The 17,302-nt window shown below is 32.8% G+C and overlaps 2 protein-coding genes across 3 annotated transcripts; one reads left to right on the top strand and one right to left on the bottom strand.

Moving 5' to 3' along the window:
- The first annotated feature begins 1,981 nt into the window (after positions 1-1,981).
- Positions 1,982-3,973, top strand: LOC123881867 (putative dehydration-responsive element-binding protein 2H). The gene is made up of 2 exons (XM_045930618.1): positions 1,982-2,321; positions 3,078-3,973. The coding sequence occupies exon 2, from the start codon at positions 3,141-3,143 to the stop codon at positions 3,705-3,707; it is 567 nt and encodes a 188-aa protein (XP_045786574.1). The 5' UTR covers positions 1,982-2,321; positions 3,078-3,140; the 3' UTR covers positions 3,708-3,973.
- A 4,039-nt stretch (positions 3,974-8,012) lies between these two features.
- On the bottom strand, positions 8,013-13,772 carry LOC123923512. 2 transcript variants are annotated; one of them, XM_045976198.1, is made up of 2 exons: positions 13,071-13,772; positions 8,013-8,270 (listed from the first exon to the last, which is right to left on the bottom strand). In XM_045976198.1, exons 1-2 carry the CDS (start codon positions 13,665-13,667, stop codon positions 8,028-8,030), a joined length of 840 nt encoding a protein of 279 aa, XP_045832154.1. In that variant the 5' UTR covers positions 13,668-13,772; the 3' UTR covers positions 8,013-8,027. The 2 variants fall into 2 exon arrangements, with proteins under 2 accessions (XP_045832154.1, XP_045832156.1); XM_045976200.1 differs by lacking the exon at positions 8,013-8,270 and adding an exon at positions 10,904-11,976.
- Positions 13,773-17,302: the final 3,530 nt, after the last annotated feature.

Here is a 17,302-nt window from a genome sequence, read left to right as displayed (position 1 = left end):
TAGGTGACATTCAATTAAAAAGCTGCTCACCTGACATTCAATTAAATTTTTTTTTTTTTGTAAAACAATTGAATCTTCTCTTACTCATTATAAAAAAAAAGTATTAAAAAAAAATCTTCTCTAACCCACTTTGTTGGCATTCAATCAGAGAGCTTGCTTACTTGACATTCAATTGAATCATCTTTAACCTATTATTAAAAAAAATTTAAAAAAAAATTCTCTAACTCACTTCGTTGAGAGTTTGCTTACATGACATTCAATTTAATCTTATCTAACCCATTATTAAAATAAATAAAAAACCTTTCTCTAACCCACTTTGTTTTCCACTTATTTGTTGGATGATCGAATATATACAACTAAATTAATTGGATAAAGAATTTTATATGTCATACAAAGTTATATGTTACATTAAAATTTTATTGATATTCATTAAAAAAATAATAAAGAATTAACAACTATTTTTTGTTCATAGAGCAGCTATAGAGTCCTATAACGGAGACAGAAGAAGGATAGAAATAGAGAGAGAGAGAGAGAGAGAGAGAGAGAGAGAGAGAGAGAGAGAGAGAGAGAGAGAGAGTCTCAGTGGTTTAAAATGGAAAGCCCACCCGACTCTTAAAAATACACATTGAGTTCATATTTCATATTTCAAAATTTCATATTTCATATTTCAATTTTTCATATTTCATATTTTATTTAGCACGATGAAAAGTGATCCCCAATAATAAAAAGTGTAAGTAGAAGATAATAATAACTGAGCACGAGAATTTTATTAATATTTATTAAAAAAATTAATATGGAATTAACAATTGTTTTCTGTTGATGGAGTCTCTATAGAGTCCTGTAATAGAGACAGAAAAGAGATGGAAATAGAGATAGAGATAGAGAGAGAATCTCACATTGGTATATCATATGAATCGGAAAATACTTACCACTCCACTATTATAAATACACATTGACTAATTAAATTTCTAATTCCAACAACTGAAATTTTTCCATATTTGTGTCCATCGCACTTTCACTAGATTACATCCGGCTGATGAAATCCATGAAAAACCTAAAATAAATTACTATAATTTCAATTTTTTATAATTAATCTATGGAATTTTTTTTATAATTCCAATTTTAAACTTTCCATTAACCTTCGTTCGAACCATTTCGGGAATGCTAATTTATGAATGTGAGTGAAGATCCATACGTAGATTTTTTTCATTTGACGTTTATGCGTGAAAATTGCTTCTTTGTGGGACAATGATCAAAGTATGTTAATATTCATTTGAAAGTAGTATAAAATTTACAATTATTTTTTATTAATGGAGTCCCTAGAGTGTCATAGGAGATAGAGATGTGAGAGAGAGGGAGAGACAGAGAATCTCTTAGTTTTGTTGAACGGGAAACAAAGAACGGGGGAGTACTTCCCACCTCACTATGCCTTTGTAACATCCTTAAACATAGATTGTATTTTCATACTCAAGTAAATTAAATAAAATCAAACTCATAAACAACTGAAAGAAAAATATATGCAACATTCAAAATAACATAAAATGAAATAGACAACCTTCAAAAGAATAAAAAAAAAATAAAAAAAAATAAATATTATTAAAAAAAATGAAAATTATCATGGGGGGAGATATATAAATAGAGAGAGAGAGAGAAAATCTCTAATTGGTGTAGAATGAGAAATGTAGAGCACTAAATCATATGAATCTCTATTCATATTATTTACTTTGATCATATTTTTTTACTAATATATAAATAAAAATATTAACATATGAGATGTTGTTTGATTTGTCTCGATAAATATTTTCAAAATATATAATTTTTATAATTTTTAATAAAACATAATTCAAAATATTAACGATTAAAGTTGTACACCGACAAACATAACCGTAATCAACTAAGCCATTTATTTTGGGAAAGGTAGTACTAAAAACATTATATCACCGAATGTCATCAACATTCAAGTCCAAATCCATTTGCACCTTTTTCAAAAGAGAAAAAAAATAAAAATGAAATAACAATATAAAATTGTAGTAGAAAGTAGAAACATAGATTTAGACAAAAATTGATGATATCATTGTTTGTATCGTTTTAGACGGCAGATGAAGCGGTGAACCCTAACTATATTCCTTCCTCTTTGGTCCACTTGTCTTCCTTAATCATGTCTTTTTTGGCGGTGCTCTTAATTATACTGCCATTTTCCCTCTTTTCTTAACACCGACATTTTCCAAATTCAACACAAAATTCATTAATTCCTTCTTCTAATGCTTTCTGGGTCGGTGGTTGTTTCTCTTCCTTCGATCCAGATTTTTGCCACCAGTTAGGTATGTTAGTTTTTGTTCTTCACACCCTTTTTATTTTTATTATTTATTTTTATATTCATGTAATTAAAAAAGTCACATGATTTTCAAATTTACATTATTTACTTATATTGTGTAGCATTATTTTACTATTTGTTTATTCAAACTTGCTTTTAATGTGTTGATGATGAATCATGAATGTAGAGCTGCTTAGGTGAAACATTTATAAGAGTTTTACTTAGTAATCATTATCATATATTAAGGTACTGTTTGGATTATCAACTTAATTAAGAGGTTATAGCATAATTTGCTTAGTATATACTAATTGTTTATATAAGTTATCTTTATAATAAAAGATAAAGTGAATTCGTCCCGTGAGCATAGTTCAGTTGGCAAGGACATTATAATATGCAGAGGCCAAGTTTGAACTTGGGATTTCCCACTTATTCACGTTTACTAGTGAAATTCTGACAAATTTTGGCCACTAGGATACTTGACAAAAAATAAAAAGATATCATGAAGTCATGGTTTTTCCATATAAGTTATTTTTATAAGCTATACCGAAGAGTTTATGAAAATAAGCTGAAAGTATCATATAGATATGTAATAAGTTGATTGATTACATAAGCTCTTCCAAACAATCTCACGAGTGTTTATGTCAGTAGATAAATTCAAATAAGTCTGATTCAAACAAACCAAATTAGCAAATTGGGTTACTTTGTTCTTTGGAAATGAATATTACATGTATGAATGTTTGGTCTTGATTATGACATTTTGCAGGTCATTGTTTCAAGTTTTCTGTTGACATTTTTAGTGAAAATTAAGGACTGAAACTTGAATCACATGTTAGTGAAAAGCCAAAACAAAGGGGATGGATCCAAGTCCCTCGCCGATACATTGGCAAAATGGAAAGAATACAATGCTCGACTTGAATCGAGCGGGGAAGCTGCGAAGCCAGTTAGGAAAGTTCCTGCCAAGGGATCGAGAAAAGGGTGTATGAAAGGTAAAGGAGGACCCGAGAATTCGCGCTGTAATTACAGAGGTGTTAGGCAAAGGACTTGGGGAAAATGGGTTGCTGAAATTAGGGAGCCAAACAGAGGAAACAGGCTCTGGTTAGGTACATTTCCAAATGCAGTCGGCGCTGCTCTTGCTTATGACGAAGCAGCGCGGGCAATGTACGGTGCTAGTGCGCGCCTGAACTTTCCTAATGTAGAAGTGTCCAATTTCTCTAATTTGGAATCTTTGAAAGATTGTGTAGATCAATCTGGTTTTGTAAAGACAGCATTGGAGAATACCGAGTCCAAGATATCGCCAGATAACGCTTGTGTAGATGCTGCTGAAGATGTTGACATGAAACATCTTTCCTTATCCTTAAGTGTGACTGTGAATCACGAGGAAAAAAGAGGGTGATTCGAAGACTAGTTGATCACATCCTTCATCATCTTGATGTAAGTTTTGCATAGAGCTTTTAGACTTCATTGCTATCAATGTAATAGCTAGGATGAATAATCTTGATGATAGTTGAACTACCAGGAGATTAGATGTTGCAAAATTAACTCTATTGTGAACTGTTCAATTCTTCTGGTATTGACCTATTGCAACTTTGTAAGCTGGATATTTAGTCAAGTTCTAAGATGTGAAATTTTTGGCTTGCCTAATATATATTAATGGTGTCATGTGTTGTGTCTCAAATATTTTACAATCTATAATCTCTTCTGATATAAAATATTGAACCGTTGAATGTGTTCATGTAGGTTATTTGATTTTCTAGTTTATATCACTATGTCCAATGTTGTAGTGTTAACTCTCTGGTTTCCGGGAGAACGGAACCACGATAATCCAGAGTTCGGCCGCAAAGTAAGTAGTTGTTTGCAAATTGTTACCATTAGGAATCGAACTCGAAGTGTTATGCTACACTGTAGAAATGATACATAACAAATTTACACCGCACCCTCTGTTTTTCAGTCCAACACCTGAGTTAATTGGTTGAATTACTTTTTGGGGAGTTTTTGTGATGAATTTGGTGTCACTAAATAGCATTGCTACAAAATTAAGATGTAAAATTTGTATCTTGTTTGTTTCCACTACTATATTTAAATGTTCAACTTTCAAAAAAAAATTTTGAAAGCCTTTGGTATATTTTGTGGTGAGAGAGAATACAATTTGCCTTAGTTGTGGTTTGTTTCATGACTTATTTTATACCCAAACCTGATTAACATTTCATTGTGGTACATTAAACTCCTATTTTTGGTTTACAATTTGGTAACGAGGATCGAACCTAGGACCTCATGCACTATCCAAATCTCTCACCACTAAATCAAATCTAGTGGCTTTCATTAAACTCCTATTTGGAATCCTATTGTACGACAAGTATTTTTTTTTTCTCAAACAAAATTTAGGGTGACGGAAAGCTATTCTGTTCAAAACAGAAAAAATCTTAGAGTTTTAAGACTTGTCTTTTTTATCACCAGACCAAATTTTAGAGTTGTATAACAAATATGTTAATAAGTTGGTGAATAATAGCTCAGTGCAATAAAATCATTATTGTAGTTTTGTTTTTGAAGGAAAAATCATTATTGTAGTGTCAAATATAATAACAAATGTATTATGATTCACACAATTAACTCAAAAATACCCCCTCTGCATAAGTAAATTTTTACATTTTAAGTCCATTTAATTATTAATGTATTTGAAATTTTTAAAAACAAAAAAAATTATTAATGTATTTGACTCATAATATTGGTCAGATATCAGAGGAAATACTTATTTTGTAACAAAAAATTATTGCCAAAGTGACACTAATTTTAAAAAGGAAGTAAAGGTGACATCGATCTTGAGTATATTATTGAGTATGTACTTCTTCAAAATAGTGCTATGCCTTTGAAAGGACGAACAAAGCTCTTGTACAGTATTTTATTTGGTTATTATTATAAGTAAAATTTATTTTTTGGTATATTCGAAAAGTGATGTTTGTGTTGCATATTATGAATAAATACATTACTTTTTCAATGTATTAAAAAAGTCAAGTTTATGTGTCAAAATAAAAAGAAGTCAAATTTACAGACTAGAAAGAGTAAACAATTCATATTATTTGAGTATGTACTTCAAAATAGTGACATACCTTTGAAAGGACAAAGATCTTGCAAAGTAAATTAACAATTCACATTATTTGAATGTGTACTTCAAAATAGTGACATACCTTTGAAAAGAGAAAGCTCTTATAAAGTAACTAACAATTCATATTATTTGAGTATGTACTTCAAAATGAGAAACCTTTGAAAGGACAATTAGATGATTAATTTACCATCCATTCATTCATTCAATCCATTTTTGCTTAGTAATTCATCCGCAAGCATAAAACAAAAATATATATTGAATTGAATTCAATTCATCCAACTTATTTTAAAGATCCAGTAGATCATCTCAAATTTTAATGCAACTCTACCGGATAAACATAAATGATAATTTTTTCAAGCAATTATTTTAAATAAATTTATAAACAAATTAAAACCCAAAAATTGAATATTAAAATTGATCAAAAATATAATATTAAATATCAACAAAAAAAAATGAAATAAGAAAGAGGGGTAAAAAATGGCAAAAAGAATCTGTTTTGGACTAATAAAAACCATCTGAATGAGCCCAATATCTCAAATTCTGTTTTGGGCTGAATTCACTAAAAACAAATTGTTTTAATGTGTATATAACTGTGTTTTTTTCGTAAAAAAAAAAAAAAAACTGTGTTTTTCTTAATGTAGCAAACCGTTGTCCATATATAACCATCCCGATCGTAGCTACGAGGATCGAACTGTGGTCTTTCTTACCAAATCCAGCGCCAATCACCACTGGACCAACTAATGATCGGTATCGGCTCATTACTTTAATCTAATAACTATTTTTATAGTTATATATGATAGGTTATGATTAATTTCCCTTTAAGAGTTGTAGATATTATCACCTGTGCATACAATTTTCTAAGGCAGACAGTACGTAGAAGACATAGTCATAGTCTTATAAGACGCCTCAACAACCACCCGCAATTTGCCAAATTGCAATGAGCTAAAACGGTATTCATGAAGCTGCTGACAAACAATCACAACAGGGTCCAGTTATTGATTAATGGAGCAGAGCAGAGAACAAGAATACAATACTAGCTAGTATACTGTCCTAACCTTGAGTTATGGTATGGGATTAAATGTTAATGTGTTTTAGCTATTCTAATATTGCAAAATTTAAGTTTAATTTTTAAATAACTTTAGGAGGACTATTTTGGTATCTAGAGTTTTATTTGGTGCCGGTACAGTGGTGCTTTGTAGAAAAAATAAGGTAATATTTTGGTACTTTGAAATTTTGTTGAGTACGAATAACGTATCTTGAAAGTTAAGAGATCAAAAGTGCTATTTAGAAAGTTTCAAAAAGGACAGATTTCGGGAGAACCTGGGTTCGGTTCCTGGGTGGAACAATTTCTTGGTCAGGTTTTACTTACCTCACGGCTGAACTCTGGACTACTAGGAACCAGAGGTTATAAACAAAAAAAAAAGTTTTATTTTGAAAGTTAAAAGGATTAAAATTGCAAGTTTTTAAAAATGAGAAGGTCAAAAGTGCAATTTAGCATAAAATATATATAGCAGACATCAAACTCCTCTCAACATAATATGTGCTAAAAAAGACTACAAGAGTTTATAGATGCGACAATCAGAAAAACAACATGAAAAAGAATTAGTCGAAACCCAGACAAGTAGGCGGATTCGACCACCAACTATGATAGTTTGATACAAGATTAATGTTTGTTGTCTTCAACTACCGGTAGGAATAGAGTTTGACCTAGTCCAACAATTGAGGTACTGACATCTCTGAACTTCTGAAAAGTTTGTGGTTTCTTTCGTTCCAAATAATCCAAACACAAAAAAGTCAAATAAGCTGCAAGAAAGAACAACGCGCTCGAGAACCACCTAAATAATTTACTTTATGTTATTCATTCATCCTTTTTCTTCATTTCAACCATGAAGAAGTCTTAAGTCTTGTTTGAGGTTGATAAAAAGTATTTGGACACATACATACAAGTGGAAAAAAATAAATGAAAAAATATTTTTTATTTGAAATTTGTCCCCAAATATTTCTTCTCCTCAATTATTCACTCTTTTTTTTTTTTTTATCATCTTCTGCACTGTTTTTTGTATTTTTTTTTTTATCTTTTTGGATCAATCAACGTTGAATTGGGAAAATGAGAGAGAGCTTTTGGAGATGATCCAACTCTGACTAAATCTATAGTGCTTGGGTACGCACACAAAGAGTCATGTCATTAAAATGTTAAATCAATTTTTTTTATTACTAAAAAAAAGTGTCTTGCGTGTCTAAACTCAATTGCTCCTCCAATATGACGCGAAAAAACTTGTTCAGGCATTTCAATTTAATTAAAGCTTAATTATTCTTTTAGACTCCATTTTTTAGAGCAGTTTTGGTATTTATATTTTCTCTTTTTGTGACTTTAGAATATGCAATGTTTAACTGTGAAGACTATTCTATAAAAAAAAAAAAAAACTACGGAGACTATTCATTAAGGTGATTGAAATTCATTTAAGTGATTGAATATCTTCAAATATATAATTTGTTCATATCCACCAATCAGAAATCGAACCTTTAATCAAACAGTTAAGGCCTAAGTCACCAAATCATCTACAATTTATGTCACACGTAAATGTTAGTAAACTAAACTATACACCATCCCTTTTAGTCACTGTAATGACTATGATGATAATTTATAAACAACACACGGCCAGAATCATGGATTAACATTACATCTTTAAGGTTTAGATGGAATGGATTATGTTTTGATGAAAGTAAATGAGCGATCAAATCAAACATGACATGAATGTACCTGTCACCTGCTAATTTCCAGCCATATATAATGCCAACTGTTCCTTTCCTATTTTCTCTATGACTCAATCCACGAAGGGGACCTTCTTTGCACAACTGTTCTACAAGGAGGAAAAGAAAGATGTTGATTGTTGGTCAAATAACAAGCACAACTTTATATATATTAATTTTAAAGCTAAACTTAGAGCATTTAGAGCATTTCGATAAGATGATTAATTTGTTTTTCAACTTATTGTTCATTCAGAACCACTTTTTTCTAGCTTGACTCGCGTCCCAGAGCCACCATATGCGAGGAGCTTGAAATTGGAGCTTCGCTTTGGATGTGCACTCGGTCACATTTGAACAAGGAAACAAACATGAATTCAATTTTAGAAATGCCACATCGTTAGAACTCTTTACATATCAAGAGTTTTACCGCATGTTGCAGTTCTACCGGGCTCTAGAAATTATGCAGTGAAGGATTTACAACCAAAAACAAAAACCTAAAGCCAAACTCCGATTACCCTATTTCATTTCACATCCAATAATTTATTTTGCAAGGGACCCATTAATGGGATTGTATTCATTACAGAACCATAACCACAGTTTCCAACCATACATTCCCCCACAAAATATCACAATCATCCATTCCTCTCTATGTTGGACTTTTGGTAAACTCCAATGATTCCCTTCTGTATAAAAACCCCTCCACCCAGTGTGCTTTACATCAGAATCTAATAAGTGATTATATTCAGTCTTCCTTAAAATAAAAAAACTGAATCTCAATTTATCATATCAGCTAATTTATCAACCTGTCAAAAGTAGTTGCATTGCACAAAGTACTCAAATTTGTTTAAAAAATGAGCAAGCTTAGTTTAGTTGTTCTGCTAGTAGTTGTTAATGTCTTAGTACTTCAAGCAATGTCCCATGATTCTGAGGCACAGGCACCACTCAAAGGACCAAACTTAAACCCTTTGGACCATAAAACTCAAATTGAGGTTCAGCATCATCATCATGATATAATTGAAGATCATAAAGTTTCTTCAGGTACAGAGACGCCGTTAGAGAAAGAACGAGAATCAAAAGAAGCAGAGGCTCCAAATATTCGAAAGCTGGGAAAGCATCATTCAACAGACAAGTCAGTGGCAGGTGGAGGTGTAATAATTGGTGGTTTTGTTACTGCCATTTTTGCAGCTGTTTTTTGCTATATTCGGGTTACCAGAAAAAGGGACACTGGTACCGATCTTCACTAGTTCAACAGCTTTTTTATTCTCTCGTGTGTAGAAAGTAAAAATTGAGTGATATATGATACATCATATATTTGAAACATAGAATTTCTAAGAAATGCAGAAACAGATATGCTTGTAATTTTTTTCCTTCGAATCATATAATTGTGAATATAAGTAAGAGTCAATGATTATAAGTCCTGTAAGAATTTGAGTTCCTCAACTTTCTTCTTTCTGTTCCCTGCTTTCTTTCTTTTTTTCATTTCATAGTATAAACAAGAAAACAAAAAGTAGGTCACTGTCAAGACTGCAAATTTGCCTAAAAATTAAGATGATAGCATCCTCTGCAGATAGAAGAAATGAGGGACTATTCTACCCAGATTACTTTTTTTACCAAAATATTTGTTAAACACTGCTTACAGTTTTCTTAATTTGAGATGCATCGGACACTACGAATTCATGAGTACATCGAGCTAGAAACATGTGTATTATTGAGTCACAAGAATGAAATTCAAATGTTGCTAAGTCATGTGGGGTAAATGATAGTTTTACTTCTATAATTGGTTAAATATAATGATGTTTACTTAGGATAACAGTATGTTTAGAATTCAACTATGGAGAGGTTACTAATGGTGTGGATGTTGAAGCACTGAGATTTCAATTTCTGAGAAACTTAAGTTCATCAGATTTGTACAGCTTTTAAAACATGAAGATAGAATGCTGTCAAAGATATCAAGAAAGCAGTAAATAACATACAGCTTATGCCATGGCATATAGGCATATATAAATAAATGTTTACAGCAAGTATGTCGTCTACCAGAGCATACTGATATGCAATCTCATCTATCTTGAAAAAGAGATCCATATTGTAGGTTCAAAGTAAGGAGTTAAATCAAAAACTAAAACATAATACTCTAAGATGAAGACTTGTGAATGAATAAGAACGACTGCAAAAAAAAAAAAGAAGATGTAACTTATCTTTGACATATCACTGTAAAATGTGAATCTATGCTCTTTGCAAGTGGATTTAAATCAAACCAAAACCACATCTGTCAAGATTATCTAAGACAAAACATAATAGAGGAACAATTGCTACTTTCCCTTGCCAATATGAATTGGCCATCACAATTTCATTCTTGTTGTCTGTCAAATCATATAATGTATGACACTTTTCTAGTTACAAAGAGGTAGCAATTGTTTGTTTCTAAATATGCTTCTTTCATGTTGAAACCACACTGATAAAATATGTTCGACATTTGACACTTGGTCATAACTTGGTATTGACTCTTTAGTGTGATTTTGGTCTTGATAACATATTTGATTAAATCATCATATTATTGAAGTGTTTTCTAGTATGACACACATAAAGAGGATGTCTTACACTATCTTGGCAGATACCACGACAACAAAATTCCATCAAATAAAAGGAGTCATCACTGACATGAACCAAAAGGTAACACCAGAGGTTCATATAACTTGATTACAGAACAGAAACTTTAAATGCAGCTCAAAAATCAAATGGGATCAGGATAATTATTTAACTGTCTAAATAAGCAAATCATTCATATGTAACAAACCTACACATACGACTATGAAGGACGAAATAAAAATCACAGCAATAACAATATCCTAATCCTAACTTCTATTCAAAGTGAAAGATGGCTTAAGTCTGGTCAGCTTACCACATTTTATGTAATGAAAAAGCAAGAGAACCTCCTGAATCCTCAAATCCGATGCAACATAAATTGTGGAATGAAATTTGAAGTCAAGGCGCCAAACTGTGTGAGAAACTTTCTTTGGAGAGTAGGTTGAAACATCCTTCCAACTAGGCACAACTTGAAGAAGAAAGGTATTGATTTTGAAGCATTCTCCCCCCTGTGCAATGTGAATAAGGAAACTCAAGACCACATTTTCATGCACTACCCTGCAGCACAAGCACTCTTGTTTACATCTTCTCTTGGCATTCATGTCCGCTCAACTAATGGATTCTGTTCTGGCTGTCCAACCCAGAAAAATTAGCATCTCAAATTTTCTGCATAACTCTATTGGAAGATTTGGAAGGCTAGGTGTGTCGCAATTTTTAACAACTCTAATTTTCAATCGGTCTTAATTGCTGAAGCTGTCTCAAACTTTGTGGAAGGGTTCATGCTGCAAATGTAGGTACTCCTCTCTATCCCTCGCGAAGCATCTAAGTGGAAGGCACCTGCTGTAGATACTTTGAAAATCAACATTGATGTGGGTTTCACGCGTGATGGAAACACCTTCTGGGATGTGCTAGTTAGGGACTGTGCTGGAAGTGTTATCTATGCAGCCATGAAAACTGAAGAGGTGCAGGACTTTCCTGTGCTGGATTTTGTTGTGGCTTCAGGACCAAAATCATAGGAAAGACAAACATTGAGATGGATGCAGAAATGGTGGTTAATTGTCTTAAAAACCAGTCCCATGTCTCTGAAATTTTAAATGTTATTCTTGATTGTAGGGATATTTTGTCTAATCTTGGTAGATAGATGTCAATGTCTCTTATATCAGTAGGAGTACGAATTCTGAAGCTCATGGCCTAGTTGAAGTAGCACAATCTGTTGGATCAAAGTCTTGGGCTGGAAATGTCACTAACCAAATCTATCATATCATTTGTAATGACTTTTCTTTAATCTAAATATCATTTGCAATAACTTTTCTTTAATCTAATGAAGTCTATCTTTACTCTATAAAAAACGAAGAAAGAAATTCCCTAATGCATACAAGCCACAACAATATTGATCGAGAAATAACAATCAAATTAATATTGATCGAGAAATATCAATCAAAATCAGCAATGACTCATAACCTCATGAGTTGATGGCATAATATTGATACAGAGAAACATATCATCTTGCAAGTTTTAATCTAACCTACTTCCTCCAAAACAGAACAACTACAATACATCCACACCAAAGATTTTTCGTCTTCCCAAGATTCTATATTAAAGAAAAAACGGCAGAAGCTTAGCTCGGTTCAATAACACTCATTCATACAGCAGAACTTTTTCAAACAGTTTAAACTGCCACAGACATTTGATTCAGATGATGCTGGAGTGAACATAACCAAATGCTTGACAAATTCTAAAATTTATGTAGCACCAACACTTCAAATTGAAGATGTGTCCAAATATCCAACACGTGTCGGACTCTGACACTACGCATTTGATTATTTACAATCAAATCCATTTTCTCAAATTATTATTGTCTTCTCTGTCAGGGATAGTGTCATATCAGATGTCTATGTTGATGTTTCATGGCGCTATAAAGCACGGACACAAACACGGACCCGTTGACACAAATAATAATTTAAACAAATGACATAATTCAATATAATCATAAGTGTCGGACACTCGTGCGTATCCGACACTAGGACACATACACTCGTGCGTGTCTGACACGGACACATATAATCCGAGGAGTGTTCTTACTTCATAGCTTCATAGTCTATCTATATCCATCAACATCAATATGCATATGATAACATAAACAAATTAATAACAAATGACATCAAATAAACAAATATACATACAATATATAAAAAATATAAGCAAGAATTATGAAGAAGATTTTGTAGTTCTCATAAGAATACTAGTCATTCTAATTCCAATCAAATTAACATTACTAGAACTAACAAATCTAGAATTCCTAAACAAACCAACAATCTCTCTCACCTCATAAGCATCACACTCCCCAACAAGAACAAAACAAACACCACCAACCCTAACAACTCTCTCCATCTCAGCCGCAAATCTCGCCGGAAACAACGCCTCATCAAATCTCGCAGTAAAAGCTAAATCAAACGCACCATCAAAAAAAGGCAAATTATGCGGATCCGCCCGACTAACAAGAGGCGGAGAATCAAACAATTCAACGCCGGTAACATCTTCAACACCGAGACGCTGTAACGCAGCGACTTCATGACCGGCGCCGGCGGAGAGGCATAGGATTTTGGAATTGTTATGGAGAAGATTTAGATCGCGAATTGGGAGGAAGATAAGGGAAAAGGAATGGAGTTTGTTGTTCCAGTCACGTGAGGACCAGAGACGGTTGTTTTTTTTGTCGGAGGGGAGGTGAGGGCGGGTTGAGGTGAAGTCGCAGGAGGATTTGGGGAAACGGAGGTGGGGTTTGGATGGGGCTTCTGGTGGAACGCATGTGTCTGGGGTTTGGAGGAAGAGGTAGATGAGTGTTAGTGAAGCTATGGCTATGGCGGCAATGGAAAGTTTTCTGAGGAATGTGTCTATTTCTTTTTCCATTGTGGTGGTTCTCATCTGGTTTGATGTTTTCCTGAACTATTACTACTACTCGTCATCATCTATCCATGATTCTCTTCTCCTTTTCCACCTCTTTCCACCTCCTATATTAAACTTAGATGCTTAATTGACAATTTGCCAATAATCAGTTTCGTCCTATTCGGATTTTTTTAAGGACCAAATTGATTAATGGAGACCTATTCGGACCTTAAACTTATTTACATTATTTTGTTCCATCAAAAATACTCTCTCCGGTTTTAATTATAATCAAATTTTCATTTTTTAGATATATTGGATACCTAATGTATCTGACCTTAATTATAGATCAAATACATCAATTATTCAATGAATATATAAAGTAGCAATTTTCTTATAATTAACGCTCCAAGGAGTAGGGGATAATCAAAGTTTGATTTTGTTAACGAAGTTTCAAGAAACCTGTGGGACACATAAGGTGGGTTTCCCCTCCCAACCAATTTTTTTTCATATGCATGAACCAAAAATGGAACTCTTACCACATTCTTAAGGAGACCAAAATCCTTACATTGTTGTTATAATAAAAAAAAGGTCTTGCTAAACAGTGTCCCAGACACTCTTTAAGCATTCCATTTAAAGAAATAATTTATCCAAAACGTAAAATATTTCAATTTCCAATGCGTTGACTTCACACATTTTCATAAAATTTTAACAAAAACTTACTATTTAAGGTGCTTAAATAGTGCATCGGACACTGTTTAGCATTTTTCATAAAAAAAAACTTTAAACACACCAAATTGTGGATTTGGATTCCTCTCCAATTTTTCCTCATGTTTTCTCTCATTTTCCTTACGTGAGACTTTGGTGTTTATAATTTATATGGGCAAGTATTTTTGCACATGTATTATTTTGGGGCTATATTACCGGCCGGTCGAACTCTGAATCATCAGGGAATTCTTCTATGAGAACAAGAGGGTTAATACAAAAAAAAAAAAAAAAATTACTACAAGGGCTATATTTTTATTCATATATTAACACAAAGACATTTTTTTTTATAATTTATATGAGGTTCTATATTTATTTTATATGGAGGATATTGATGCGAAAATTAACTAATATAAGATATATTCAGATGATTTCTTTAGGTATTTTTGTTTCATATTGTTGTGGTTTTTATATGTTGGCTTCATTTTGTTAAAACAATGCTCTAGCAAGATGTTGGACCGGATGCTTCACCATCGAGTACGACATTCAGTATGCTCTGTTTTCGCATCTGAGTTCGTTTTATTTTTGCGCATAATCTTTTGAAGATCTGGTTTAAAAATTGTTTTGTGCTGGCTTGTTCATCAAGACGCACGTGGTTTATGAATCTTCTAGAAGGCGGCCATGACCTAGTTTTGTTTCTAAACACATCAACTATTTTAGAAAATAAAACATTTGATTCAAGAATATTCTTTGCTGGAACTTTTGGACCAGCTGTGATCTGAAGCCCAAATTCAAGACCTAGCATGTGCTAGATCAGACTATATAAAGGAAGCCCAAGACCTAATTTTAAACACCGAAACCGAATCATAAACGAATATCAAAGATGTAGTCTTTTAGGGTTTCGTGTCCTTGAGCCACTCTCTAGGAGAGTTGGTGTAAGTGAACCACTCGGGTTGTGAGATGGTCACTTTGTCCTCACTCAGAAACCTGTAGGTAATGAGTTGAGTATTGTACTTGGAGGAAGCTTGTAAGCAACTCCAAATTGTGAACTTAGTCAAGGGTGTTGGCTAGGTATTTTTCACCAACCTGCCAGAATTTCAATTGGTATCAGAGCAGACATCCTGTTCTGTATCTGGGTGAGCTTCAGGGAAGATACTTTCTAGCACTATGGACAAGGAAGAAGGAGATGAGGGAGAAGAAAATGCTGCAGTAGTTTGTGATATAGTAATGTATTCAGAGGGAGTAAAATCTTTCTGATGATTGTGTTCTGACTTGAAATTCAGGGGGAGTAAGAAAATTGTTTCTGATATCTTGTGCTCATTCTGATATGCATGAGTTGATGTACTCAGGGGGAGTAAAAGTATTTTTTCTCTGGTCTGATATTAAGGGGGAGTAGTACAAATGTAGTGTTCTGCTGGTTTTGTGCTTGATGTATGTCTGGGTGTTATGATGTCCTACCAGATGTTGAAACATCCTGATAATGTGGGATTTTATTTTTCCCAAGTGTTATTGTGAGAGTTTATTTCTCTCTGCTGAAGTATGTTTATGAGGCTAGTTGTGCATGATTCCGCTGTTGCATGCCTCTAGTATTTTATGGTAAAGTTTATTTCTTTACCCTGTGCGTTATTTTCATTTGAGGAAATCTTTTGGAAGTAGCGTTGAAGAAGTTTTACTTTCCTTCAAGATTGTGTGCTTGCAGCAATTTGAAGGAATGCATGTGTTGTATCTCTCTAGCTTATTTTGATGGCCTAAAATTGTTTTAGCCAAAACTTGCCAAAGGTGGCGATTGTTGGGGTTTTTATATGTTGGCTTCATTTTGTTAAAACAATGTTCTAGCAAGATGTTGGACCGGATGCTTCACCATCGAGTACGACATTTAGTATGCTCTGTTTTCGCGTCCGAGTTCGTTTTATTTCTAAGCATTATCTTTTGAAGATCTGGTTAAAAAATTGTTTCGTGCTGGCTTGTTCATCAAGACGCACGTGGTTTATGAATCTTCTAGAAGGCGGCCATGACATAGTTTTGTTTCTAAACATATAAACTATTTTAGGAAACACAACATTTGATTTAAGAATATTCTTTGCTGGAACTTTTGGACCAGCTATGATCTGAAGCTCAAATTCAAGACCTAGCACATGCTAGCTCAGGCTATATAAAGGAAGATCAAGACCTAATTTTAAACATCGAAACCGAATCATAAACGAATATCAAAGATGTAGTCTTTAGAGTTTCGTGTCTTTGAGCCACTCTAGGAGAGTTGGTGTAAGTGAACCACTCAGGTTGTGAGATGGTCACTATATCCTCACTCAGAAACCCGTAGGTAATGAGTTGAGTATTGTACTTGGAGGAAGCTTGTAAGCAACTCCAAATTGTGAACTTAGTCAAGGGTGTTGGTTAGATATTTGTCATCAGTCTTCCGGAATTTCACATATTTATTTTACTATGGATATGATGAGATTAATTTAACTTTTTTTGTTTGTTTGGGGGTCTTTTTTTTAAAGTTTACATACATGTCCATATTTTTTTTTATAAGAACAGACGAGTCTATATTTTTATTTATATATTAAGAGACATGCTTTATTTTTTTTAATTTATATGGGGCTTACTTTGTTTGTGATTTACACATGAACTATATTTATAAATATTAATACGGGATCCTATTTTATTTTTTATAAATATGGGATCCTACTTTTTTTATGTTATAATTTTTCATTTTTTTTATTTGAGAATTATGAAAAATTTAATATTAAAATGTTGTTTTTTATAGTCTCATTTTACCCGTGAGTGGCACGGGTCCGAATACTAATTCTTTTTTTTTTTTTTTTAATTTAATGGTTGATTTTCTCACATTTTTATTCTTTGTAATTTATCAACCTTTAGATTAAGAAAAAGAAGATAAAACATAAGGGAAAATTGGAGAGTATCCAAATGGTATGTCTAAAGAGAGTCTCATTACTATATTCTCATAATAA

Source organism: Trifolium pratense, linkage group LG4, assembly GCF_020283565.1.
Source record: "Trifolium pratense cultivar HEN17-A07 linkage group LG4, ARS_RC_1.1, whole genome shotgun sequence".
Lineage (NCBI taxonomy): Eukaryota > Viridiplantae > Streptophyta > Magnoliopsida > Fabales > Fabaceae > Trifolium > Trifolium pratense.
The sequence above is the reverse complement of the archived record's forward strand: the minus strand, read 5'-3'. Positions and strand labels throughout refer to the sequence as shown.

Bases quoted from the DNA above. Each gene is read 5' to 3' on its own strand.
- LOC123881867 (XM_045930618.1), top strand. From the start codon at position 3,141: ATGTTAGTGAAAAGCCAAAACAAAGGGGATGGATCCAAGTCCCTCGCC.
- LOC123923512 (XM_045976198.1), bottom strand. From the start codon at position 13,667: ATGAGAACCACCACAATGGAAAAAGAAATAGACACATTCCTCAGAAAA. The intron at 8,271-13,070 runs GTGAGAGAGATT...CTTGTAGAACAG, and splicing joins GGGAGTGTGATGCTTATGAG to TTGTGCAAAGAAGGTCCCCT.